This window comes from Carcharodon carcharias, chromosome 3 (genome assembly GCF_017639515.1).
Source record: "Carcharodon carcharias isolate sCarCar2 chromosome 3, sCarCar2.pri, whole genome shotgun sequence".
Classification (NCBI taxonomy): domain Eukaryota; kingdom Metazoa; phylum Chordata; class Chondrichthyes; order Lamniformes; family Lamnidae; genus Carcharodon; species Carcharodon carcharias.
The window spans coordinates 6051517-6076074 of NC_054469.1; the positions used below are offsets into that span (position 1 = coordinate 6051517).

Here is a 24558-nt window from a genome sequence, read left to right on the forward strand (position 1 = left end):
ATCCACAGCTTTTCATTATGACTGAGACCAAGGAATAGAATTTTCTCCTGTGGAATAAATTGTTGTGACTGTTTGAAATTTAGTATTCTTGGGTTTGTCCTGATGAGTGCAAGACATATATATGAACATACGAATTAGGGAGGAATAGGACACTCGTCCCCTCAAGCCTGCGCCACCATTCAATATGATCATGGCTGATCTGACTGTGCCCTCAACTCCACATTCTGTCTACCCCCAATAACCAATGACTTCCTTGTTAGTCAAGAATCTATTTACTTCTGCCTTAAAAATATTAATTGACCCTGCCTCTGCCCACCGCTCTCTGGGGAACAGAGTTCCAAAAACTCACAAGAAGATTCGAAAACATGTCTCTCTTTTCAGGAATATTCAAGAACAGAGCTGTGTTACTCTCACATTTTAAACATGACACTGAGTTAGCAGATGAAGTAAGGAAGGTCCAAAGTTTTGTAATAATCCTTTAGTAAAAAGAAGTATCTCTTTTATTGAGGGGAACTCTCACAAACATCAGCCCTATAACATGGAATAGTCTGTCTCCGCTGTCCGTCACTCCCCCACCAGCGTGGTGACTTCCTGCACGTGCTCTCTGACCACGCGGTCCAGCACAGCATACACATCCCCGCACGCTTTGGCCGCTGCGTCCACCACTTTCTCCAGGTGGTCCTCGTGTAGCCTCGAGTTCATTTCCAGCAGAGCAATCTGCTGGGACTTGGGGAGCAGGGCCAGTGCCACCTGAGGGCCCCCAGCAGACTCCTCGATGTAGCTGAGGTCCACCAAGGGACTGTCCTCGATAAAGCCCGTGGAGCAGGCACACACATAATCTCGCATGGGGATTCCCGCGTCGATCACTGCCAGAGTTGCCGCGTTAACACAGGCACAATAGTTCCCACCGTCTGCCTGTAGGATCTGTGGAGCAGGAGAAAACAAACAGATGTAAACAGGGGGGGCGAAATCACTTCCCAGGGATATGAACAGGGGAGGGATCGCTTCCCGGGGATATGAACGGCGGGGGTGGGGGGGTCGCTTCCGGGGGGATATGAACGGCGGGGTGTGGGGGGAGGGATCACTTCCCGGGGTATGAACAAGGGGATCTCTTCCCAGGGGTACGAACAGGGGTGTCATCGATTCCCAGGGATGTGAACAGGAGGCACTGGCTGTCGGGGATGTGACACGGGGGATCGGTTCCCTGGGGTGTGAAACAGAGGGATTGATTCCAGGAGGAGGAGGGGCGCAGTGAAGACCAACGTCCTGAGTCAGACCTATGGTCCAGAGTGAGACCCCCATCACTCTGACCTTGGACCTGGCAAAATTCTACAACAACAGCACCCCTAGCAACAATGGAGATAAATTCACAGTCACATTAGTAAATGTCAACTTAGTTATAGGAATGGGGGGAGGCCATTCAGCCCCTCCATGAGGCTGTTAGACAGGAACAGGAGGAGCCATTCAGCCCTCTTGAACCTGTAACACCATTCAGTTAGAACATGGCTGATCTGGACCTCAACTCCATTTGCCTGCTTTTGCTCCATGTCCTTTCCCAACAAAAATCTATCCTTCTCAGTTTTGGAACTTCCAACTGATTTCCAGCTTCCACACCCTTTTTTTGGGGAAAAGTTCCAGATTGAAGGTCTAATACAAGCAGGAATTATACAGTAAATGGCAGAACCCTTAAGTGCATCGACGGGCAGAGGGATCTGGGTGTACAGGTCCACAGGTCACTGAAAGTGGCAACACAGGTGGATAAGGTAGTCAGGAAGGCATATGGCATGCTTGCCTTCATTGGCAGGGGTATTGAGTATAAAAGCTGGGAAGTCATGCTGCAGCTGTAGAGAACCTTGGTTAGGCCACACTTGGAATATTGTGTGCAATTCTGGTCGCCATATTACCAGAAGGATATGGAGGCATTGGAGAGGGTGCAGAGGAGGTTTACCAGGATGCTGCCTGGTCTGGAGGTTATTAGCTATGAGGAGAGGTTGGAGAAACTCGGATTGTTCTCACTAGAGTGACGGAGATTGAGGGGCGACTTGATAGAAGTTTACAAAATTATGAGTGGCATGGACAGAGTAGATAGTCAGAAGCTTTCCCCAGGGTGGAGAGTCAATTACTAGGGGACACAGATTTAAGGTGAGAGGAGAAAACTATAGAGGAGATGTGCGGGGCAAGTTTTTTACGCAAAGGGTAGTGATTGTCTGGAATTCGCTGCCAGAGGAGGTGGTGGAAGCAGGTACAATAGTGGTGTTTAAGAGGCAGCTTGACAAATACATGAATAGGATGGGAATAGAGGGATACGGACCCCAGAAGTGCAAAATGTTTTAGTTGACGGGCAATATGATCGGCACAGGCTTGGAGGGTCGAAGGGCCTGTTTCCGTGCTGTACTTTTCTTTGTTCTTTTTTCTTATTTCCAGTCCCCTTTGTGTGAAGGAGTGCCTCCTGACATCACCCCTGAATGGCTTGGCTCTTGCTTTAAGAATCTGCTCCCTTGTTCTGGATTCCCCCCACCAGAGGGAGTAGTTTCTGTTTATCTTAAGTGCAGCTGACTTCAGTGAGGCAAAAATCGCAGACAGTGAAAATGGGGTGTTGCAGAATACCAGGTCAGTTAATCCCAATGACTATCTCTTACCTCATCGGCAGAGGCCAATCAGGTGTAGGATATGGAAGAAACATTTGGGCAAAAACGTTGGTGATTTTTGAGAAAAGGAATGAATGGGCTGATCCCAAACACATGGCCAACAACAACTGAAAGGATCCCTTCACAGCTGGGGAATAGGATAGGCTCAGAGGAAAGGAGAGCATCCATTTAAAGAGGGAAAGGAATGGTCAGGGTCATCAAGAGTGACTCTGAGAGCCAGTGCTAGCTCTGAGCGACGGGATGCAGAGCCTGGGTCTGAGGCAACCACTGGGCTGGTGACAGGCAGAAGTGTTAAGATTAGGCCTGTTGTAAGGGGTAATGCCAGGGCTAGTGGTCAGGGAAGGCATCATGCTGCAACATACCTGCACGTAGATGTCAATCTGGGATCTTGGGTAAAGCTGAGTTAAAATAGCAGCTTCAAATGTCTGTTTCAGGTGCAGGGTCATCTCAGAAGATTTACGATCACCATGAGGTCGCCTCTTACGCTCACCCGTGCTGAAGGTCGCCATGCTGTACTGACAGTTCACCATCGCCTTGTCGTGAAGGGCCTTACTACGGGCACCACGTATCTGAAACAAAGGATACCGTCACCACCAGTCAGACACAACCAACACAGACAAAACACGCTGACACACCAGTCACAACTTGTTTCATGGGGACAGTATAGTGGGAGTTTTACTCTGTATCTAACCCCGTGCAGTACTGCCCTGGGAGTGTTTGATGGGGACAATGCAGAGGGAGCTTATAGTTTAAGGTCTTTTTGTGGTTTACAGTTTGTATATTCTACATTAAGAGGATCAGAAAGAAGGGTCCTGTGAGTAATTGACTTAAAAGTTTTAGTTTAAAGGGATAAGTCATGGCAGGAGCACTCAAAGCCGTGGTGTGCTCCTTGTGCTCCATGTGGGAAGCCGGGGACATTTCCAGTGCCCGGGACCAGCATGTGTGCAGGAAGTGTGTCCAGCTGCAGCTCCTAGAAGCTCGGGTTTCAGAGCTGGAACGGCAGCTGGGGACACTGTGGAGTATCCGTGAGTCTGAGAGCATCGTGGATAGCACGTTTTGAGAGGTGGTCACACCACAGATGAAGGGACTTGAGGAAGGAAGGGAATGGGCGACCACCAGGCAGTCCAAGAGAAACAGGCAGGTAGTTCAGGAGTCCCCTGGGGTCCCGCGTGCAAATCGATATTCCGTTTTGGAGGCTGATGCGGGCGCTGGTTCTTCCAGAGGGTGCGGACAGAGCCAAGCTTCTGGCACCACAAGCAGCCTGTCTGTACAGGAAGAGAGGAAGAGCAATAGTAATAGGGGATTCTATAGTCAGGGGAACAGATAGGCGCTACTGTGGCCGTCAACGTGACTCCAGGATGGTACGTTGCCTCCCTGGAGCCAGGGTCTGGGATGTCATGGAACGGCTGCAGGGCACCCTGAAGGGGGAGTGTGATAAGGCAGAGGTCATAGTACCTGTTGGTACCAATGACATAGGCAGAAAGAGGGATGAGGTCTTGCATCAAGAATTCAGGGAGTTAGGCAGTAGACTAAAAAGCAAGACCTCTCGGATTGTAATCTCTGGATTACTCCCAGTGTCACAGGCTAGCCATCACAGAAACAAGAGAATAGCGCAGATGAATACGTGGCTTAAGAGTTGGTGCAGGAGGGAGGGTTTTAGATTCCTGGATCACTGGGACCGTTTCTGGCGAAAGTGGGACCTGTACAATCGGGACGGTCTACATCTGAACCAGAGCGGGACTAACATCCTTGCAGGCGGGTTTGCTAGTGCTGTTGGGAGAAGCTTAAACTAATTCGGCAGGGGGAGGGGAACACAGAATGTTAGCAGAATAGGGGCACATCATAATACAGAAAACAATCAAGTCAGAGGGAGTACAGTTGCAATAAGTTTAAAGGGAGTATGGCAAGGCTGGATAGCCTCTACTTTAATGCCAGGAGTATTACAGGTAAAACGGATGAGTTAAGGATGAGAATTGACACATGGAATTGTGATATAGTAGCAATCACTGAGACGTGGTTGAGGGAAGGGCAGGATTGGCAGCTCAACATTCCGTGATATAGAATCTTCAGGCAAGACAGGGGAGGAGGTAAAAGAGGAGGTGTTGCATTATTAGTTAAGGAGTCAGTTACTGCAGTAAGGAGAGATATCTTGGAAGGGGCATCAAATGAAGCTTTGTGGTTAGAGCTCAGGGAAAAAAAGGGGCAACCACATAATTAGGTGTTTATTATAGACTTCCAGATGGTCAGTGGGAAATTGAGGAGCAAATATGTGCACAATTTTGTGGAGGTGTCTAAAAACAATAACAATAGGGTGATTATATTAGGGGATTTCAACTTTCCCAACATTAATTGGGATAGATATAGTGTTAAGGATTTGGATGGATTGGATTTCTTGAAATGTGTACAGGAGAACTTATTAGGTCAATACGTAGAGGGTCCAACAAGAGACGGTGCATTGCTGGACCTAATGAAGCCGGAGAGCTGGCTGAGGTGGTGGTGGGGGAGCATTTTAGCGATAGTAACCACAACATGGTACAGTTTAAGTATGTTATGGACAAAGAAATCAACAAGTTGCAAAAAAATGTTTTGGATTGGGGGAGAGTGGATTTTAGTAAAATAAGGCAAGATCTGGCCAAGGTAGACTGGGAACAGCTACTTGTGGGGAAATCTACAGAGGAACAGTGGGGGGTGTTCAAAAAGGAAAAGGGGAGGGTACAGGCTCAACATGTTCCCTCTAGGGTGATAGGAAGGAGTAACAAGCCCAGAGAACCATGGATGACCAGAGATATTCAGGTTACGATAAGAAGGAAAAGAGAAGCATTTAGCAGGTACAAGGGAAGCAAATCAACAGAGGCATTAGTGGAGTACAGACAGTGCAGGGTGGAGCTTAAGAAAACAATTAGGAAAGCAAAGAGGGGCTATGAGAAAGCTCTGGCTGGTAAAAGTAGGGAAAATCCCAAGATATTCCATAAGTATATCAAAGGGAAGAGGATAACCAGGGAAAGAGTAGGGCCCATAAGGGACCATGGGTGCAATCTATGGGTGGAGCCAAAGGACATCGGTAGAGTGTTGAATGAATACTTCACGACCATCTTCACCCAAGAGAATGAGGACAAAGGTATTGAACTCGGGGAGAGAGACTGCGAGGTTCTTAAGCAAATTGATTTGGGAGTGACAAGGTATTGGAGGTGTTGGCAGGCTTAAAAGTGGACAAAGCTCCAGGTCCGGATGATTTGTGTCCCAGACTGCTGAGGGAGGCAAGGGAGGAGATCGCAGGGGCTCTGACCCAAATTTTTAATTCCGCTCTGGCCACGGGGGAGGTGCCAGAGGACTGGAGAACAGCTAATGTGGTTCCGCTATTTAAGAAGGGTTGTAGAGATAAGCCAGGGAACTACAGGCCAGTGAGCCAGTGGTAGGGAAACTATTGGAGAAATTTCTGAAGGAGAGTATCTATCTCCACTTGGAGAGGCAAGATTTGATCATGGATGGTCAGCATGGCTTTGTCAGAGGGAGATCATGCCTAACAAATTTGATTGAATTTTTTGAGGAGGTGACCAGGTGTGTAGATGAGGGTAGTGCAGTTGTTGTAGTTTATATGGATTTCAGCAAAGCCTTTGACAAGGTCCCACATGGGAGACTTATAAAGAAGGCAAATGCACATGGGATACAGGGTAATTTGATAAGGTGGATTCAAAATTGATTTAGTTGTAGGAGACAGAGGGTGATGACAGAAGGATGCTTTAGTGACTGGAAGCCAGTGTCCAGTGGCGTACCACAGGGATCTGTGCTGGGTCCCCTGTTATTTATCATTTATATAAACAACATAGATGATTATGTGGGGGGTAGGATTAGTAAGTTTGCGGCTGACACAAAGATTGGCCTGGTGGTTAACAGTGAGGTTGAGTGTCTTGGGCTACAGGAAGATATAGATGGGATGGTCAAATGAGCAGGTAAGTGGCAGATGGAATTTAACCCTGAAAAGTGTGAGGTGATACACTTTGGAAGGAGTAATTTGACAAGGAAGTATTCAATGAACGGCATGACACTAGGAAGTTCTGAGGTACAAAGGGACCTTGGCGTGCGTGTCCATAGATCTCTGAAGGCAGAGGGGCATGTTAGTGGGGTGGTGAAAAAGGCCTTTATCAATCGAGGCATAGATTACAAAAGTAGGGAGGTCATGTTGGAGTTGTACAGAACCTTAGTGAGGCAACAGCTAGAATACTGTGTGCAGTTCTGGTCACCACATTATAGGAAGATAAAAACAAAAAAACTGCGGATGCTGGAAATCCAAAACAAAAACAGAATTACCTGGATGTGATTGCACTGGACGGGGTGCAGAGGAGATTCACCAGGATGTTGCCTGAGATGAAACATTTAAGTTATGAAGAGAGGTTGGATAGACTTGGGTTGTTTTCGTTGGTGCAGAGAAGACTGAGGGGCTACCTAATCGAGGTGTACAAGATTATGAGGGGCATGGACAGGGTGGATAGGGAGCAGCTGTTCCCCTTAGTTGAAGGGTTAGTCACAAGGGGACATAAATTCAAGATGAGGGGCAGGAGGTTTAAGGGGGATGTGAGTAAAAACTTTTTTTACCCAGAGGGTGGTGACGGTTTGGAACGCACTGCCCGAGAGGTGGTGGAGGTGGGTTGCCTCACATCCTTTAAAAAGTACCTGGATGAACACTTGCAATGTCATAAAATTCAAGGCTATGGGCCAAGTGCCAGTAAATGGGATTAAGTCAGGTGCTTCTCATGTGTCGGTGCAGACTCGATAGGCTGAAGGACCTCTTCTGCACTGTGATTGTGTATCTAACCCCGTGTTGCACAAATCCCGTGAGTGTTTGATGGGGACAGTGTAGAGGGAGCATTACTCTGTATCTAACCCCGTGCTGTACCTGTCCTGGGAATGTTTGATGGGGACAGTGTAGAGGGAGCTTTACTCTGTATCTAACCCCATGCTGTACCTGTCCTGGGGGTGTTTGATGGGGACAGTGCAAAGGGAGATTTACTCTGTATCTAACCTCGTGCTGTACCTGTCCTGGGAGTGTTTGATGGGGACAGTGTAGAGGGAGCTTTACTCTGTATGTAACCCCGCGCTGTACCTGTGCTGGGAGTGTTTGATGGGGACGGTGTAGAGGGAGATTTCCTCTGTATCTAACCCGTGCTGTACCTGTCTTGGGAGTGTTTGATGGGGAGAGTGTAGAGGGAGCTTTACTCTGTATCTAACCCCGTGCTGTACCTGTCCTGGGAGTGTTTGATGGGGACAGTGTAGCTTTACTCTGTATCTAACCCTGTGCTGTACCTGTCCTGGGAGTGTTTGATGGGGACAGTGGAGAGGGAGATTTACTCTGTATCTAACTTGGTGCTGTACCTGTCCTGGGAGTGTTTGATGGGGACAGTGTAGCTTTACTCTGAATCTAACCCTGTGCTGTACCTGTCCTGGGAGTGTTTGATGGGGACAGTGTAGAGGGAGCTTTACTCTGTATCTAACCCCGTGCTGTACCTGTCCTGGGAGTGTTTGATGGGGACAGTATAAGGGTGCTTTACTCTGTATCTAACCCTGTGCTGCACCTGTCCTGGGAATGTTTCATGGGGACAGTATAAAGGTGCTTTACTCTGTATCTAACTCCGTGCTGTACCTGTCCTGGGAGTGTTTGATGGGGACAGTGTAGAGGGAGATTTAATCTGTATCTAACCCCGTGCTGTACCTGTCCTGGGAGTGTTTGATGGGGACAGTATAAGGGAGCTTTACTCTGTATCTAACCCCGTGCTGTACCTGTCCTGGGAGTGTTTGATGGGGACAGTGTAGCTTTACTCTGTATCCAACCCTGTGCTGTACCTGTCCTGGGAGTGTTTGATGGGGACAGTGTAGCTTTACTCTGTATCTAACCCCGTGCTGTACCTGTCCTGGGAGTGTTTGATGGGGACAGTGTAGAGGGAGATTTACTCTGTATCTAACTCCGTGCTGCACCTGTCCTGGGAGTGTTTGATGGGGACAGTGTAGAGGGAGCTTTACTCTGTATCTAACCCTGTGCTGTACCTGCCCTGGGAGTGTTTGATGGGGACAGTGTAGAGGGAGCTTTACTCTGTATCTAACCCTGTGCTGTACCTGTCCTGGGAGTGTTTGATGGGGACAGTGTAGAGGGAGCTTTACTCTGTATCTAACCCCGTGCTGTACCTGTCCTGGGAGTGTTTGATGGGGACAGTGTAGCTTTACTCTGTATCTAACCCTGTGCTGTACCTGTCCTGGGAGTGTTTGATGGGGACAGTGTAGAGGGAGCTTTACTCTGTATCTAACCCTGTGCTGTACCTGTCCTGGGAGTGTTTGATGGGGACAGTGTAGAGGGAGCATTACTCTGTATCTAACCCCGTGCTGTACCTGTCCTGGGAATGTTTGATGGGGACAGTGTAGAGGGAGCTTTACTCTGTATCTAACCCCATGCTGTACCTGTCCTGGGGGTGTTTGATGGGGACAGTGCAAAGGGAGATTTACTCTGTATCTAACCTCGTGCTGTACCTGTCCTGGGAGTGTTTGATGGGGACAGTGTAGAGACAGATTTACTCTGTATCTAACCCCGTGCTGTACCTGTCCTGGGAGTGTTTGATGGGGACAGTGTAGAGGGGGCTTTAATCTGTATCTAACCCCGTGCTGTACCTGTCCTGGGAGTGTTTGATGGGGACAGTATAAGGGAGCTTTACTCTGTATCTAACCCCGTGCTGTACCTGTCCTGGGAGTGTTTGATGGGGACAGTGTAGCTTTACTCTGTATCCAACCCTGTGCTGTACCTGTCCTGGGAGTGTTTGATGGGGACAGTGTAGCTTTACTCTGTATCTAACCCCGTGCTGTACCTGTCCTGGGAGTGTTTGATGGGGACAGTGTAGAGGGAGATTTACTCTGTATCTAACTCCGTGCTGCACCTGTCCTGGGAGTGTTTGATGGGGACAGTGTAGAGGGAGCTTTACTCTGTATCTAACCCTGTGCTGTACCTGCCCTGGGAGTGTTTGATGGGGACAGTGTAGAGGGAGCTTTACTCTGTATCTAACCCTGTGCTGTACCTGTCCTGGGAGTGTTTGATGGGGACAGTGTAGAGGGAGCTTTACTCTGTATCTAACCCCGTGCTGTACCTGTCCTGGGAGTGTTTGATGGGGACAGTGTAGCTTTACTCTGTATCTAACCCTGTGCTGTACCTGTCCTGGGAGTGTTTGATGGGGACAGTGTAGAGGGAGCTTTACTCTGTATCTAACCCTGTGCTGTACCTGTCCTGGGAGTGTTTGATGGGGACAGTGTAGAGGGAGCATTACTCTGTATCTAACCCCGTGCTGTACCTGTCCTGGGAATGTTTGATGGGGACAGTGTAGAGGGAGCTTTACTCTGTATCTAACCCCATGCTGTACCTGTCCTGGGGGTGTTTGATGGGGACAGTGCAAAGGGAGATTTACTCTGTATCTAACCTCGTGCTGTACCTGTCCTGGGAGTGTTTGATGGGGACAGTGTAGAGACAGATTTACTCTGTATCTAACCCCGTGCTGTACCTGTCCTGGGAGTGTTTGATGGGGACAGTGTAGAGGGGGCTTTAATCTGTATCTAACCCCGTGCTGTACCTGTCCTGGGAGTGTTTGATGGGGACAGTATAAGGGAGCTTTACTCTGTATCTAACCCCGTGCTGTACCTGTCCTGGGAGTGTTTGATGGGGACAGTGTAGCTTTACTCTGTATCCAACCCTGTGCTGTACCTGTCCTGGGAGTGTTTGATGGGGACAGTGTAGCTTTACTCTGTATCTAACCCCGTGCTGTACCTGTCCTGGGAGTGTTTGATGGGGACAGTGTAGAGGGAGATTTACTCTGTATCTAACTCCGTGCTGCACCTGTCCTGGGAGTGTTTGATGGGGACAGTGTAGAGGGAGCTTTACTCTGTATCTAACCCTGTGCTGTACCTGCCCTGGGAGTGTTTGATGGGGACAGTGTAGAGGGAGATTTACTCTGTATCTAACTCCGTGCTGCACCTGTCCTGGGAGTGTTTGATGGGGACAGTGTAGAGGGAGCTTTACTCTGTATCTAACCCTGTGCTGCACCTGTCCTGGGAATGTTTCATGGGGACAGTATAAAGGTGCTTTACTCTGTATCTAACTCCGTGCTGTACCTGTCCTGGGAGTGTTTGATGGGGACAGTGTAGAGGGAGATTTAATCTGTATCTAACCCCGTGCTGTACCTGTCCTGGGAGTGTTTGATGGGGACAGTATAAGGGAGCTTTACTCTGTATCTAACCCCGTGCTGTACCTGTCCTGGGAGTGTTTGATGGGGACAGTGTAGCTTTACTCTGTATCCAACCCTGTGCTGTACCTGTCCTGGGAGTGTTTGATGGGGACAGTGTAGCTTTACTCTGTATCTAACCCCGTGCTGTACCTGTCCTGGGAGTGTTTGATGGGGACAGTGTAGAGGGAGATTTACTCTGTATCTAACTCCGTGCTGCACCTGTCCTGGGAGTGTTTGATGGGGACAGTGTAGAGGGAGCTTTACTCTGTATCTAACCCTGTGCTGTACCTGCCCTGGGAGTGTTTGATGGGGACAGTGTAGAGGGAGCTTTACTCTGTATCTAACCCTGTGCTGTACCTGTCCTGGGAGTGTTTGATGGGGACAGTGTAGAGGGAGCTTTACTCTGTATCTAACCCCGTGCTGTACCTGTCCTGGGAGTGTTTGATGGGGACAGTGTAGCTTTACTCTGTATCTAACCCTGTGCTGTACCTGTCCTGGGAGTGTTTGATGGGGACAGTGTAGAGGGAGCTTTACTCTGTATCTAACCCTGTGCTGTACCTGTCCTGGGAGTGTTTGATGGGGACAGTGTAGAGGGAGCATTACTCTGTATCTAACCCCGTGCTGTACCTGTCCTGGGAATGTTTGATGGGGACAGTGTAGAGGGAGCTTTACTCTGTATCTAACCCCATGCTGTACCTGTCCTGGGGGTGTTTGATGGGGACAGTGCAAAGGGAGATTTACTCTGTATCTAACCTCGTGCTGTACCTGTCCTGGGAGTGTTTGATGGGGACAGTGTAGAGACAGATTTACTCTGTATCTAACCCCGTGCTGTACCTGTCCTGGGAGTGTTTGATGGGGACAGTGTAGAGGGGGCTTTACTCTGTATCTAACCCCGTGCTGTACCTGTCCAGGGAGTGTTTGATGGGGACAGTGTAGATGGAGGTTTACTCTGTATCTAACCATGTGCTGTACCTGTCCTGGGAGTGTTTGATGGGGACAGTGTAGAGGGAGCTTTACTCTGTATCTAACCCCGTGCTGTACCTGTCCTGGGAGTGTTTGATGGGGACAGTGTAGATGGAGGTTTACTCTGTATCTAACCCTGTGCTGTACCTGTCCTGGGAGTGTTTGATGGGGACAGTGTAGAGGGAGGTTTACTCTGTATCTAACCCTGTGCTGTACCTGTCCTGGGAGTGTTTGATGGGGACAGTGTAGAGGGAGCTTTACTCTGTATCTAACCCCGTGCTGTACCTGTCCTGGGAGTGTTTGATGGGGACAGTGTAGATGGAGGTTTACTCTGTATCTAACCCCGTGCTGTACCTGTCCTGGGAGCGTTTGATGGGGACAGTGTAGAGGGAGCTTTACTCTGTATCTAACCCCGTGCTGTACCTGCCCTGGGAGAGTTTGATGGGGACAGTGTAGAGGGAGATTTACTCTGTATCTAACCCCGTGCTGTACCTGTCCTGGGAGCGTTTGATGGGGACAGTGTAGAGGGAGCTTTACTCTGTATCTAACCCCGTGCTGTACCTGCCCTGGGAGAGTTTGATGGGGACAGTGTAGAGGGAGCTTTACTCTGTATCTAACCCCGTGCTGTATCTGTCCTGGGAGTGTTTGATGGGGACAGTGTAGAGGGAGATTTACTCTGTATCTAACCCCGTGCTGTCCCTGTCCTGGGAGTGTTTGATGGGGACAGTGTAGAGGGAGATTTACTCTGTATCTAACCCCGTGCTGTTGTTGCACATGCGCACTAAGGGAACTCTGGCACTAGTCTCGTTCACGCGCACCAACCGATTTCGCCCACCCCCAATTGGCCTCACCTCATGTGGTCCATAAACCACCGCCAGCGCTTTGGTGTTTCCCTGCTCGATGTAAGCTGAGCCGTCGGCCTGCGCGAACACTCCCATGCGCGCCTGTATTTTCCTCAGCTCGGTGGGTTTCCTGCCATCGACCCGATAACCCTGATCAGACAACAGCTCCATTCCCGCCATCTTACTAGACTGCCCCGGCCGTTGGCGGAAGTGGACTTCACCTCCCAGAACACCCCGCAGCGCGCTCTAACCCCCCCCCCCCCCCCCCGGTATCCCAGGCTGACAGAGTGCACTCTGGTAATTGTAGTCCAGGCTGATCTCTATTGTAGAACAGAGAACCCAAGAAGGAAGTTGCACATATTTTATGTTAAAATGTTTAGGAAGACCGGGGAGGTCATGATTCTGTCAGTAAAGTGTTCATTTCATCTTAATTGAAGAGGTGAATATATTATGGCCATCCAAGAGTGGACGTTGCAATACCGAGCTATCCCATTGATCAGTGAAACTACCAATCAGAATGGAAAGTGCTCCTCGCCCATTGGTCGGTGCTTTTGCCAATTCGATCAAGAATTAATGGGCAGGCTGACACACTACGAATTGAGATGGGAATTGATTGGTCAAAGCTTTACGCCACGCACAATTGAGCTCTGCTTCGATTGGCTGGACTGGCTCTGAGCGAGTCACTTTATGATTGGACGGCTATTTGATGCCTTGTACGTGATTGATTGTATAGACTTGTGTCTGCGTGACGGGCCTCCACCATTGGATGAAGAGGGCTGACTGCTTTTTATGATTGGAGGTGGCTAGGAAAGGGCGGGGCTTGAGTATTGACCCGTTGCGAGGATTTGGATCAGCTGCAGCTGCTGTCCGAGTGAGTCCGGTCCGGCCGGAGAGAACCCGCCGCTGTCCGAGTGAGTCCGGTCCGGCTGGAAAGAACCCGCCGCTGTCCGAGTGAGTCAGGTCCGGCCGGAGAGAACTAGCTGCTGTCCGAGTGAGTCTGGTCCGGTCCGGCCGGAGAGAACCCGCCGCTGTCCGAGTGAGTCCGGTCCGGCCGGAGAGAACCCGCCGCTGTCCGAGTGAGTCCGGTCCGGCCGGAGAGAACCCGCCGCTGTCCGAGTGAGTCCGGTCCGGCCGGAGAGAACCCGCCGCTGTCCGAGGGAGTCCGGTCCGGCCGGAGAGAACCCGCCGCTGTCCGAGTGAGTCCGGTCCGGCTGGAAAGAACCCGCCGCTGTCCGAGTGAGTCAGGTCCGGCCGGAGAGAACTAGCTGCTGTCCGAGTGAGTCTGGTCCGGTCCGGCCGGAGAGAACCCGCCGCTGTCCGAGTGAGTCCGGTCCGGCCGGAGAGAACCCGCCGCTGTCCGAGTGAGTCCGGTCCGGCCGGAGAGAACCCGCCGCTGTCCGAGTGAGTCCGGTCCGGCCGGAGAGAACCCACCGCTGTCCGAGGGAGTCCGGTCCGGCCGGAGAGAACCCGCCGCTGTCCGAGGGAGTCCGGCCCGGCCGGAGAGAATCAGCTGCTGTCCGAGTGAGTCCCGTCACTGAAGCTATGATAGGGTCGAAGGGTTGTTTGAAGGGCACAGCTGTCCAGGGGTAACTGGTCAAATTGGGCTCCACAGGTCTCGGGGTCAGTGGAAGTTACAGGGTCAACAGGTTAGACTGACATAAAAGCAAAAAACCGCGGATGCTGGAAATCCAAAACAAAAATAAAAATAGCTGGAAAAACTCAGCAGGTCTGGCAGCATCTGCGGAGAGGAACACAGTTAACGTTTCGAGTCCGTGTGACTCTTCAACAGAACTAAGAAAAAACAGAAGAGAGGTGAAATATAAACGGGGGTGGGGTGAGGGGGTGGGGGAGGGAGGGGGAGGGGGGGTTCAAGAAGAGCTGGATAGAGGGTCAGTGATAGGTGGAGATAACCAAAAGATGTCACAGACAAAAGGACAAAGAGGTGTTGAAGGTGGTGATATTATCTAAGGTAAAAACAAAAAAACTGCGGATGCTGGAAATCCAAAACAAAAACAGAATTACCTGGAAAAACTCAGCAGGTCTGGCAGCATCGGCGGAGAAGAAAAGAGTTGACGTTTCGAGTCCTCATGACCCTTCGACAGAACTTGAGTTTGAGTCCAAGAAAGAGTTGAAATATAAGCTGGTTTAAGGTGTGTGTGTGGGGGGCGGAGAGATAGAGAGAGAGAGAGGTGGGGGTGTGGTTGTAGGGACAAACAAGCAGTGATAGATGCAGATCATCAAAAGATGTCACCAACAATAGAACAAAAGAACACATAGGTGTTAAAGTTGGTGATATTATCTAAACAAATGTGCTAATTAAGAATGGATGGTAGGACACTCAAGGTATAGCTCTAGTGGGGGTGGGGAGAGCATAAAAGATTTTAAAATATTTAAAAATAATGGAAATAGGTGGGAAAAGAAAATCTATATAATTTATTGGAAAAAAACAAAAGGAAGGGGGAAACAGAAAGGGGATGGGGATGGGGGAGGGAGCTCAAGACCTAAAGTTGTTGAATTCAATATTCAGTCTGGAAGGCTGTGAAGTGCCTAGTTGGAAGATGAGGTGTTGTTCCTCCAGTTTGCGTTGGGCTTCACTGGAACAATGCAGCAAGCCAAGGACAGACATGTGGGCAAGAGAGCAGGGTGGAGTGTTAAAATGGCAAGCGACAGGGAGGTTTGGGTCATTCTTGCGGACAGACCGCAAGTGTTCTGCAAAGCGGTCGCCCAGTTTACGTTTGGTCTCTCCAATGTAGAGGAGACCACACTGGGAGCAACGAATGCAGTAGACTAAGTTGGGGGAAATGCAAGTGAAATGCTGCTTCACTTGAAAGGAGTGTTTGGGCCCTTGGACGGTGAGGGGAGAGGAAGTGAAGGGGCAGGTGTTGCATCTTTTGCGTGGGCATGGGGTGGTGCCATAGGAGGGGGTTGAGGAGTAGGGGGTGATGGAGGAGTGGACCAGGGTGTCCTGGAGGGATCGATCCCTACGGAATGCCAATAGGGGGGTGAAGGGAAGATGTGTTTGGTGGTGGCATCATGCTGGAGTTGGCGGAAATGGCGGAGGATGATCCTTTGAATGCGGAGGCTGGTGGGGTGATACGTGAGGACAAGGGGGACCCTATCATGTTTCTGGGAGGGAGGAGAAGGCGTGAGGGCGGATGCGCGGGAGATGGGCCGGACACGGTTGAGGGCCCTGTCATCGACCGTGGGTGGAAAACCTCGGTTAAGGAAGAAGGAGGACATGCCAGAGGAACTGTTTTTGAAGGTAGCATCATCGAAACAGATGCGACTGAGGCGAAGGAACTGAGAGAATGGGATGGAGTCCTTACAGGAGGTGGGGTGTGAGGAGCTGTAGTTGAGGTAGCTGTGGGAGTTGGTGGGTTTGTAATGGATATTGGTGGACAGTCTATCACCAGAGATTGAGACAGAGAGGTCAAGGAAGGGAAGGGAAGTGTCAGAGATGGACCACGTGAAAATGATGGAGGGGTGGAGATTGGAAGCAAAATTAATAAATTTTTCCAAGTCCTGACGAGAGCATGAAGCGGCACCGAAGTAATCATCGATGTACCGGAGAAAGAGTTGTGGAAGGGGGCTGGAGTAGGACTGGAACAAGGAATGTTCCACATACCCCATAAAGAGACAGGCATAGCTGGGGCCCATGCGGGTACCTATAACCACACCTTATATTTGGAGGAAGTGAGAGGAGTTGAAGGAGAAATTGTTCAGCGTGAGAACAAGTTCAGCCAGACGGAGGAGAGTAGTGGTGGATGGGGATTGTTCGGGCCTCTGTTCGAGGAAGAAGCTAAGGGCCCTCAGACCATCCTGGTGGGGGATGGAGGTGTAGAGGGATTGGACGTCCATGGTGAAGAGGAAGCAGTTGGGGCCAGGGAACTGGAAATTGTTGATGTGACGTAAGGTGTCAGAGGAATCACGGATGTAGGTGGGAAGGGACTGGACAAGGGGAGAGAGAAGGGAGTCAAGATAACGAGAAATGAGTTCTGTGGGGCAGGAGCAAGCTGAGACAATCGGTCTACCAGGGCAGTTCTGTTTGTGGATTTTGGACAGGAGATAGAAGTGGGCTGTCCGAGGTTGGGCGACTATCAGGTTGGAAGCTGTGGGAGGAAGATCCCCAGAGGAGATGAGGTCAGTGACAGTCCTGGAAACAATGGCTTGATGTTCAGTGGTGGGGTCATGGTCCAGGGAGAGGTAGAAGGAAGTGTCTGTGAGTTGATATTATCTAAGGAATGTGCTAATTAAGGGTAGAAAGCAGGACGAGCAAGGTACAGATAGCCCTAGCGGGAGTGGGGTGGGGGGAAGGGATCGAAATAGGCTAAAAGGTAGAGATAAAACAATGGATGGAAATACATTTAAAAATAATGGAAATAGTTGGGAAAAGAAAAATCTATATAAATTATTGGGGAAAAAAAGGAGGGGGGTGCGGAAAGCGAGTGGGGATGGAGGAGAGAGTTCATGATCTAAAAGTGTTGAACTCAATATTCAGTCCGGAAGGCTGTAAAGTGCCTAGTCGGAAGATGAGGTGCTGCTCCTCCAGTTTACGTTGAGCTTCACTGGAACAATGCAGCAGGCCAAGGATGGACATGTGAGAGCAGGGTGGAATGTTGAAATGGCAGGCGACCGGAAGGTCTGGGTCAAGTTTGCAGACAGACCGAAGATGTTCCGCAAAGCGGTCACCCAGTCTGCGTTTGGTGTCTCCAATGTAGAGGAAACCACATTGGGAGCAGTGAATGCAGTAGACTAAATTGAGGGAAGCGCAAGTGAAATGCTGCTTCACTTGAAAGGAGTGTTTGGGCCCTTGGATGGTGAAGAGAGGGGAAGTAAAGGGGCAGGTATTGCACCTTCTGCAGTTGCATGGGAAGGGTTAGACTGACAGGCGGTCAGGGAGTTGGACTGATTGGGGGGCGGGGGGGGCGGTTGCGGGGATTTGGACTGATGGTGGGGAGGGTCAGGGAGATGGACTGATAGGGGGTTTGGGTCAGGGAGATGGACTGATAGGGGGTTTGGGTCAGGGAGTTGGACTGATAGGGGGTTTGGGTCAGGGAGTTGGACTGATAGGGGGTTTGGGTCAGGGAGTTGGACTGATAGGGGGTTTGGGTCAGGGAGTTGGACTGATAGGGGGTTTGGGTCAGGGAGTTGGACTGATAGGGGGTTTGGGTCAGGGAGTTGGACTGATAGGGGGTTTGGGTCAGGGAGTTGGACTGATTAGGGGGGGGGGTGAGGGTCAGGGAGTTGGACTGATTAGGGGGGGTGGTGAGGGTCAGGGAGTTGGACTGATTGGGGGGGGGGGTGAGGGTCAGGGAGTTGGACTGATTGGGGGGGGTGGTGAGGGTCAGGGAGTTGGACTGATTTGGGGGGGGTGAGGGTCAGGGAGTTGGACTGATTGGGGGGGGGGTGAGGGTCAGGGAGTTGGTCTGATTGGGGGGGGTGGTGAGGGTCAGGGAGTTGGACTGATTTGGGGGGGTGAGGGTCAGGGAGTTGGACTGATTGGGGGGGGGGTGAGGGTCAGGGAGTTGCACTGATTGGGGGGGGTGGTGAGGGTCAGGGAGTTGGACTGATTGGGTGGGGTGGTGAGGGTCAGGGAGTTGGACTGATTGGGGGGGGTGAGGGTCAGGGAGTTGGACTGATTGGGGGGGGGGGTTTGGGTCAGGGAGTTGCACTGATTGGGGGGGGTGGTGAGGGTCAGGGAGTTGGACTGATTTGGGGGTGGTGAGGGTCAGGGAGTTGGACTGATTGGGGGGGGTGAGGGTCAGGGAGTTGGACTGATTTGGGGGGGGTGAGGGTCAGGGAGTTGGACTGATTGGGGGGGGGGGTTTGGGTCAGGGAGTTGGACTGATTGGGGGGGGTGGTGAGGGTCAGGGAGTTGGACTGATTGGGGGGGGGGGGTTTGGGTCAGGGAGTTGCACTGATTGGGGGGGGTGGTGAGGGTCAGGGAGTTGGACTGATTGGGGGGGGGGGTGTGGGTCAGGGAGTTGGACTGATTTGGGGGGGGTGAGGGTCAGGGATTTGGACTGATTGGGGGGGGGGGTTTGGGTCAGGGAGTTGCACTGATTGGGGGGGGGGGTTTGGGTCAGGGAGTTGCACTGATTGGGGGGGGTGGTGAGGGTCAGGGAGTTGGACTGATTTGGGGGTGGTGAGGGTCAGGGAGTTGGACTGATTTGGGGGTGGTGAGGGTCAGGGAGTTGGACTGATTGGGGGGGGTGAGGGTCAGGGAGTTGGACTGATTTGGGGGGGGTGAGGGTCAGGGAGTTGGACTGATTTGGGGGGAGTGAGGGTCAGGGAGTTGGACTGATTTGGGGGGGGTGAGGGTCAGGGAGTTGGACTGATTTGGGGGGGGTGAGGGTCAGGGAGTTGGACTGATGATGACAATGAGGGGGGTCAGGGAGTTGGACTGATGCAGGGGGAATCTGAGTTTGGGCTACATGCTATGAGTCCCACTGCACTGTAATTCTTCCCTGATCTGGAAAGTGCACTCTTTCCATTTCCCTTAAGATGGTGATCAGAATCTGTTTACATTCTGTTCCTTCCCCCGGTTGTAATAGCATTGTCAAAATGTGTCCATGGGGATCAGGTCTGTTTAAAATGCTGTAACTTGTTGCTTTTCTTTTATTGCTTTTTGGATAACAGAAATCTGAACCAATTTACAAAGCTGTCCAGTATCTGTGTTAACTGGCACTGAGCGATCACAGGCAATTTCAGGAGGATTGTGACTCATTTTTGTGATCCTACTGCCACTCAGGTGAGTTTATCTTAGTCAGTGCAAACTGGATTTGGAATTCCAGAAATTACAATCCCACCAGATAAACTCCTGGCAATTTCAAATTACAAGGTTGCATAAACTTTGGGGCTGAGCAACGGAGCAAAATTAAAAGATTGCACAGATATGTTATGTAACAGAGACCTATTACACATTAACACAGACAGGGTATCAGAGCGGGTCAGGAGGTTTAAAATTAGCCAGTTCAAATCTGTAGATTTTTCATGGCAGATTTAATATTTACACATTCTCAAAAAGACAGGACTTGCATTTCTATAACGCCTTTCATATGCTCAGGACCTCCCAGAGCACTTTACTAAAGTATTTTTGAAGTATAGTCACTGTTGTAATGTGGGATGTATAGCATTCAGTTTTCACACAGGAAGCTCCAGTAGACTGCAATGTGATAATGATCAGATAACTTGTTTTAGTTGTTTAATGAGAGATAAATATTGGCCCCAGGGCACCAGTGATAACTCCCTCACTCTTGTCCGAATAGTGCTGCGTGATCTATTAAGCCCACTTGAGAACAGTAGAGCGTCAGATTAAAGTGATAGCACCTCTGAAAGTGCAGCACTCCTTCAGCCTGCCACCCTGGCAATGCAGCTCCCACAGTACTTGCCCTATTACAGTGCAGCATTCCCAGAGGACTGATCCTTCGACAGTAGAGCTCGCCTTCGGCACTGACCCTCCCGCGGTGCGGCGCTCCCTCGGCACTGACTCTCCCGCGGTGCGGCGCTCCCTCGGCACTGACCCTCCCGCGGTGCGGCGCTCCCTCGGCACTGACCCTCCCGCGGTGCGGCGCTCCCTCGGCACTGACCCTCCCGCGGTGCGGCGCTCCCTCGGCACTGACCCTCCCGCGGTGCGGCGCTCCCTCGGCACTGACCCTCCCGTGGTGCGGCGCTCCCTCGGCACTGACCCTCCCGCGGTGCGGCGCTCCCTCGGCACTGACCCTCCCGCGGTGCGGCGCTCCCTCGGCACTGACCCTCCCGCGGTGCGGCGCTCCCTCGGCACTGACCCTCCCGCGGTGCGGCGCTCCCTCGGCACTGACCCTCCCGCGGTGCGGCGCTCCCTCGGCACTGACCCTCCCGCGGTGCGCGCTCCCTCGGCACTGACCCTCCCGCGGTGCGGCGCTCCCTCGGCACTGACCCTCCCGCGGTGCGGCGCTCCCTCGGCACTGACCCTCCCGCGGTGCGGCGCTCCCTCGGCACTGACCCTCCCGCGGTGCGGCGCTCCCTCGGCACTGACCCTCCCGCGGTGCGGCGCTCCCTCGGCACCGACCGTCCTTCCCACAGTGCAGAGTTTACTGGCATCAAACGTGGGTTTAAGGTGACAGAGCTAGGTGGTTTCAATGCCAATGTGCTTTTCTCTCTCTCTCTGTGACAATCATACCGCAAATTGCAGCTCGTGAGCGATGGTGGAGTCAGAGAGGTTTCAGTTTGCTATCGACCGGGGTGGGACTTTCACAGACGTCTTTGCCAGGTGTCCCGGGGGTAAGGTTCGAGTTATGAAGCTGCTTTCTGAAGACCCAGCCAATTACCGAGATGCTCCCACAGAGGGCATCAGGAGGATACTACAAGAGGTAAGTCACTGAGCGCGGTGGCATTGCTTGCAGTAAATCAATATAGGATCTGGGACGCCCATGTTAATTGTATACTAATTGTCTATGATTGTATGGAGTTGGTGCTCATTAACTGGGGATTTGCTTGTGCTCCTATAAATAGGAACAGACTGAAAGTGAGGTTATTGGGTTAGAAGGTGCATGTTTGTAATGTGTATCACTGTTTTTTTAAAAAAAAGCTTATGAAAGTGTGTCAGGATTGGCTCCAGTTTTATCTTTCAAGACTGGGCTTTCTGGAAAAGAAGAGCCCATGGAGTTGCTCACAGTAAATTGCTGGAGGAGTGGGAGATGACCTTGGCACTGTGCACAATAAGTTTCTAAAGTAATGGTGACATCCATCATATTGGTTGCATTTAATCGTGGGGGCATGCAAGCCATCACTGACAGTAAATCACTCTGAAGAAGAGATCCCCATGGCCTTATAGTAAGTCACTGACTTAGTGGGAACACCTATGGCATTGCTCACAGTAAATCACTGTTGGAGTAAGAGGACCTTGTGGCATTGCTCGCTGTATTGTGCTGTCAGAGTGAGAGAACCCCCCCATGCCATTGCTCACAGTATATCACTGACATAGTGGGGAACACCTGTGGCATTGCTGACAGTATGTCGTTGATGTAGTGGATGACACCAGTGGCATTGCTCTCACTATTTTGCTGATACAGTGGGGGACACCAGTGGCATTGCTCTCACTATTTTGCTGATGCAGTGGGGGACACCAGTGGCATTGCTCTCACTATTTTGCTGATGCATTGGGGGACACCAGTGGCATTGCTTACTATGAATTGCTGGAGGAGGGTGGGGGGGGGTGGGGACATCTGAGGCATTGCTCACAGTATTTAGCTGATATGGGGAGACAGCTGTATCATTGCTCCCTGAATTGCTGGAGAATGGGTACAGCTGTGGCGTTGCTGACAGTAAGTTTCTGAATGAGGAGAGGAGCCAATAGCATTGCTCTCACCAATTTTCTGGAGGAGGGGGGGATTGAATGCTCCAACACTAATGTTTCCCGATGTGGTAATGTGTACAGCAGACTCCCTCTCTGATTCAGTTTCCCTTTTTATGCCTGTGACAGGAGAATAGAATTCCGGTTCCTCAGGATCAGCCAATGGACACCTCCAGGATCGACTGGATCCGGATGGGAACAACTGTTGCAACAAATGCACTGCTGGAGCGGAAGGGAGAGCGAATTGCGCTGGTGATCACCAAAGGGTTCAAGGACTTGCTGCATATTGGTAACCAGTCCCGGCCGAAGATATTCGACTTGGTAAACCTTCACAAATCACTAGTTAGGCATCTGCTGGAGTATTGTGTCCAATTCTGGGCACTGCACTTTAGGAAGGATATCCAGGCATTGGAGAGGGTGCAGAGGAATGGGACCAGGGATTACGGACTGGAATTAATGTGGAGGGACCGGAGAAGCTGGGATTGTTCTCCTTAGAACAGTGAAGGTTAATGGGAGATTTAATTGATATGTTCACAATCATGAAGTTTTGGAGTTTTATTTTGGAATCAGCTAACCAAACCCAAGTTCTCTACACAAGTGCACATAGCTAAAGGAATAAAACTGGATAATCAGGAGCACAGATTCAACTCACCCAAGGTTTGAGACAGTAATTATTACTTTGAGCTGGCTAGAAGCTGGGCATGGATGGGAACCGAATCTTCTAGCCTATAAAGTGTTTAGAAAGGACAGGAAAGAAGGTGTGTGATGGGAGGAGTTACGAGGGGGAGTAGCAATAATGATAAAAGACACAATTACAGCAGTGGAGAGAGAGATATCAGTTAGGGGGAACAGGCAGTGGAAGCACAGAATTCAGAAACAATAGAAGAAGCTTGAATATTGCTGAAAAGAGAGACATGTTGCTGAAGCATTTCATCTTGTACATATGAACAGACGAACAAGGAGTAGGCTACTCGGTCTCTCAAGCCTGCTCCACCATTCAATAAGATCATGGCTGATTTGAATGTAACCTCAACCCTACATTCTTGCCTACCTCTGATAACCTTTCACCCCTTTGTTAATCAAGAATTTATCTAGCTCTGTCTTAAAAATATTCAAACATTCTGCTTTCTATCGCCTTTTTGAGGAAGAGAGTTCCAAAGACTCTCAACCCTCTGAGAGAAAAAATTTCTCCTCATCTCTGTCTTAAATGAGTGACCCCTTATTTTTAAACAGTGACCCCAAGTTCTAGATTCTACCACAAGAGGAAACCCCCTCTCCACATCCACCCTGTCCAGACCCCTCAGGATCTTAAAAGATTTCAATTAAATCGCCTCTTACTCTTCTAAACTCCAGTAGATACAAGCCTAACCTGTCCAACCTTTCCTCATAAGACAACCCACCCATTTCCTGGTATTAGTCTGGTAAACCTTCCCTGAACTGTTTCTTATGCATTTACATTTTTTTATAAACAAGGAGACCAGTATTGTACACAATACTTCAGATGTGGTCTCACCAGTGCCCTGTACAACTGAAACATAACCTCCCTACTTTTGCAATCAATTCCCCTCAATAAATGATAACATTTTATTAGCTTTCCTAATTACCCGCTGTACCTGCATACTAACCTTTTGTGATTCATGCACTAGGACACCCAGATCCCTCTGAATCTTAGAGCTTGTACTCATCAGGACAAACACAAGAGTGCCTAGTTTCAAACAATCACAACAATTTATACAACAGGAGAAAAGAGTGCTGATTGGTTTGTAAGTTGGCCTAGATTGGCTAGAGGCATTGCCATGGTGGAGGCACTGGTGAATTATAGGCTCCCCAAGCTCCCGGGTAATTCAAAAAAGGTGCAAGGTTTGAACATATTCCTTTTGTTTGCAGAGAACGGGTACCACTGCGCTAATAGCTGCACTAGCAACCAGTTTAAGATAATCTGTCGAGCTTGTAATGTGGCTCCTTCATGCTTACTAGAAGCAACATACATGCATGCACAGGGACTGCAACCCCTCTCTCGGCCTCTCTCTCGCTCGGCCTCTCTCTCGCTCGGCCTCTCTCTCGCTCGGCCTCTCTCTCGCTCGGCCTCTCGCTCGCTCGGCCTCTCGCTCGCTCGGCCTCTCGCTCGCTCGGCCTCTCGCTCGCTCGGCCTCTCGCTCGCTCGGCCTCTCGCTCGCTCGGCCTCTCGCTCGCTCGGCCTCTCGCTCGCTCGGCCTCTCGCTCGCTCGGCCTCTCGCTCGCTCGGCCTCTCGCTCGCTCGGCCTCTCGCTCGCTCGGCCTCTCGCTCGCTCTGCCTCTCGCTCGCTCTGCCTCTCGCTCGCTCTGCCTCTCGCTCGCTCTGCCTCTCGCTCGCTCTGCCTCTCGCTCGCTCTGCCTCTCGCTCGCTCTGCCTCTCGCTCGCTCTGCCTCTCGCTCGCTCTGCCTCTCGCTCGCTCTGCCTCTCTCTCTCTCTCTCTCGCTCGCTCTGCCTCTCTCTCTCTCTCTCTCTCTCGCTCGCTCTGCCTCTCTCTCTCTCTCTC

General features: G+C 50.7%; 2 protein-coding genes across 2 annotated transcripts in view; one reads left to right on the plus strand and one right to left on the minus strand.

The window, feature by feature from the left end:
* Positions 1 to 471: 471 nt before the first annotated feature.
* On the minus strand, positions 472 to 12924 carry exosc4 (exosome component 4). Its single transcript, XM_041184707.1, has 3 exons — positions 12715 to 12924; positions 3011 to 3217; positions 472 to 924 (listed from the first exon to the last, which is right to left on the minus strand). The coding sequence occupies exons 1-3, from the start codon at positions 12883 to 12885 to the stop codon at positions 565 to 567; spliced, it is 738 nt and encodes a 245-aa protein (XP_041040641.1). The 5' UTR covers positions 12886 to 12924; the 3' UTR covers positions 472 to 564.
* Positions 12925 to 13549: 625 nt separating this feature from the next.
* The window catches only part of oplah (5-oxoprolinase, ATP-hydrolysing), a 98814-nt gene continuing 87805 nt past the window's right edge, over positions 13550 to 24558 (plus strand). Inside the window, exons 1-4 of the mRNA XM_041183147.1 lie at positions 13550 to 14226; positions 19345 to 19456; positions 20879 to 21056; positions 22169 to 22360. Of these exons, the coding sequence (XP_041039081.1) occupies positions 20889 to 21056; positions 22169 to 22360 (360 nt within the window). The 5' untranslated portion in view covers positions 13550 to 14226; positions 19345 to 19456; positions 20879 to 20888. The remainder of the gene's footprint in view (positions 14227 to 19344; positions 19457 to 20878; positions 21057 to 22168; positions 22361 to 24558) is intronic.

Excerpts from the sequence above, each read along its gene's own strand:
- exosc4 (XM_041184707.1), bottom strand. The coding sequence starts at position 12,885 with ATGGCGGGAATGGAGCTGTTGTCTGATCAGGGTTATCGGGTCGATGGC. Across the intron at positions 3,218-12,714 it reads TGGTTTATGGACCACATGAG|ATACGTGGTGCCCGTAGTAA; the intron begins GTGAGGCCAATT and ends CCTTTGTTTCAG. Across the intron at positions 925-3,010 it reads AGATTGACATCTACGTGCAG|ATCCTACAGGCAGACGGTGG; the intron begins GTATGTTGCAGC and ends CCTGCTCCACAG.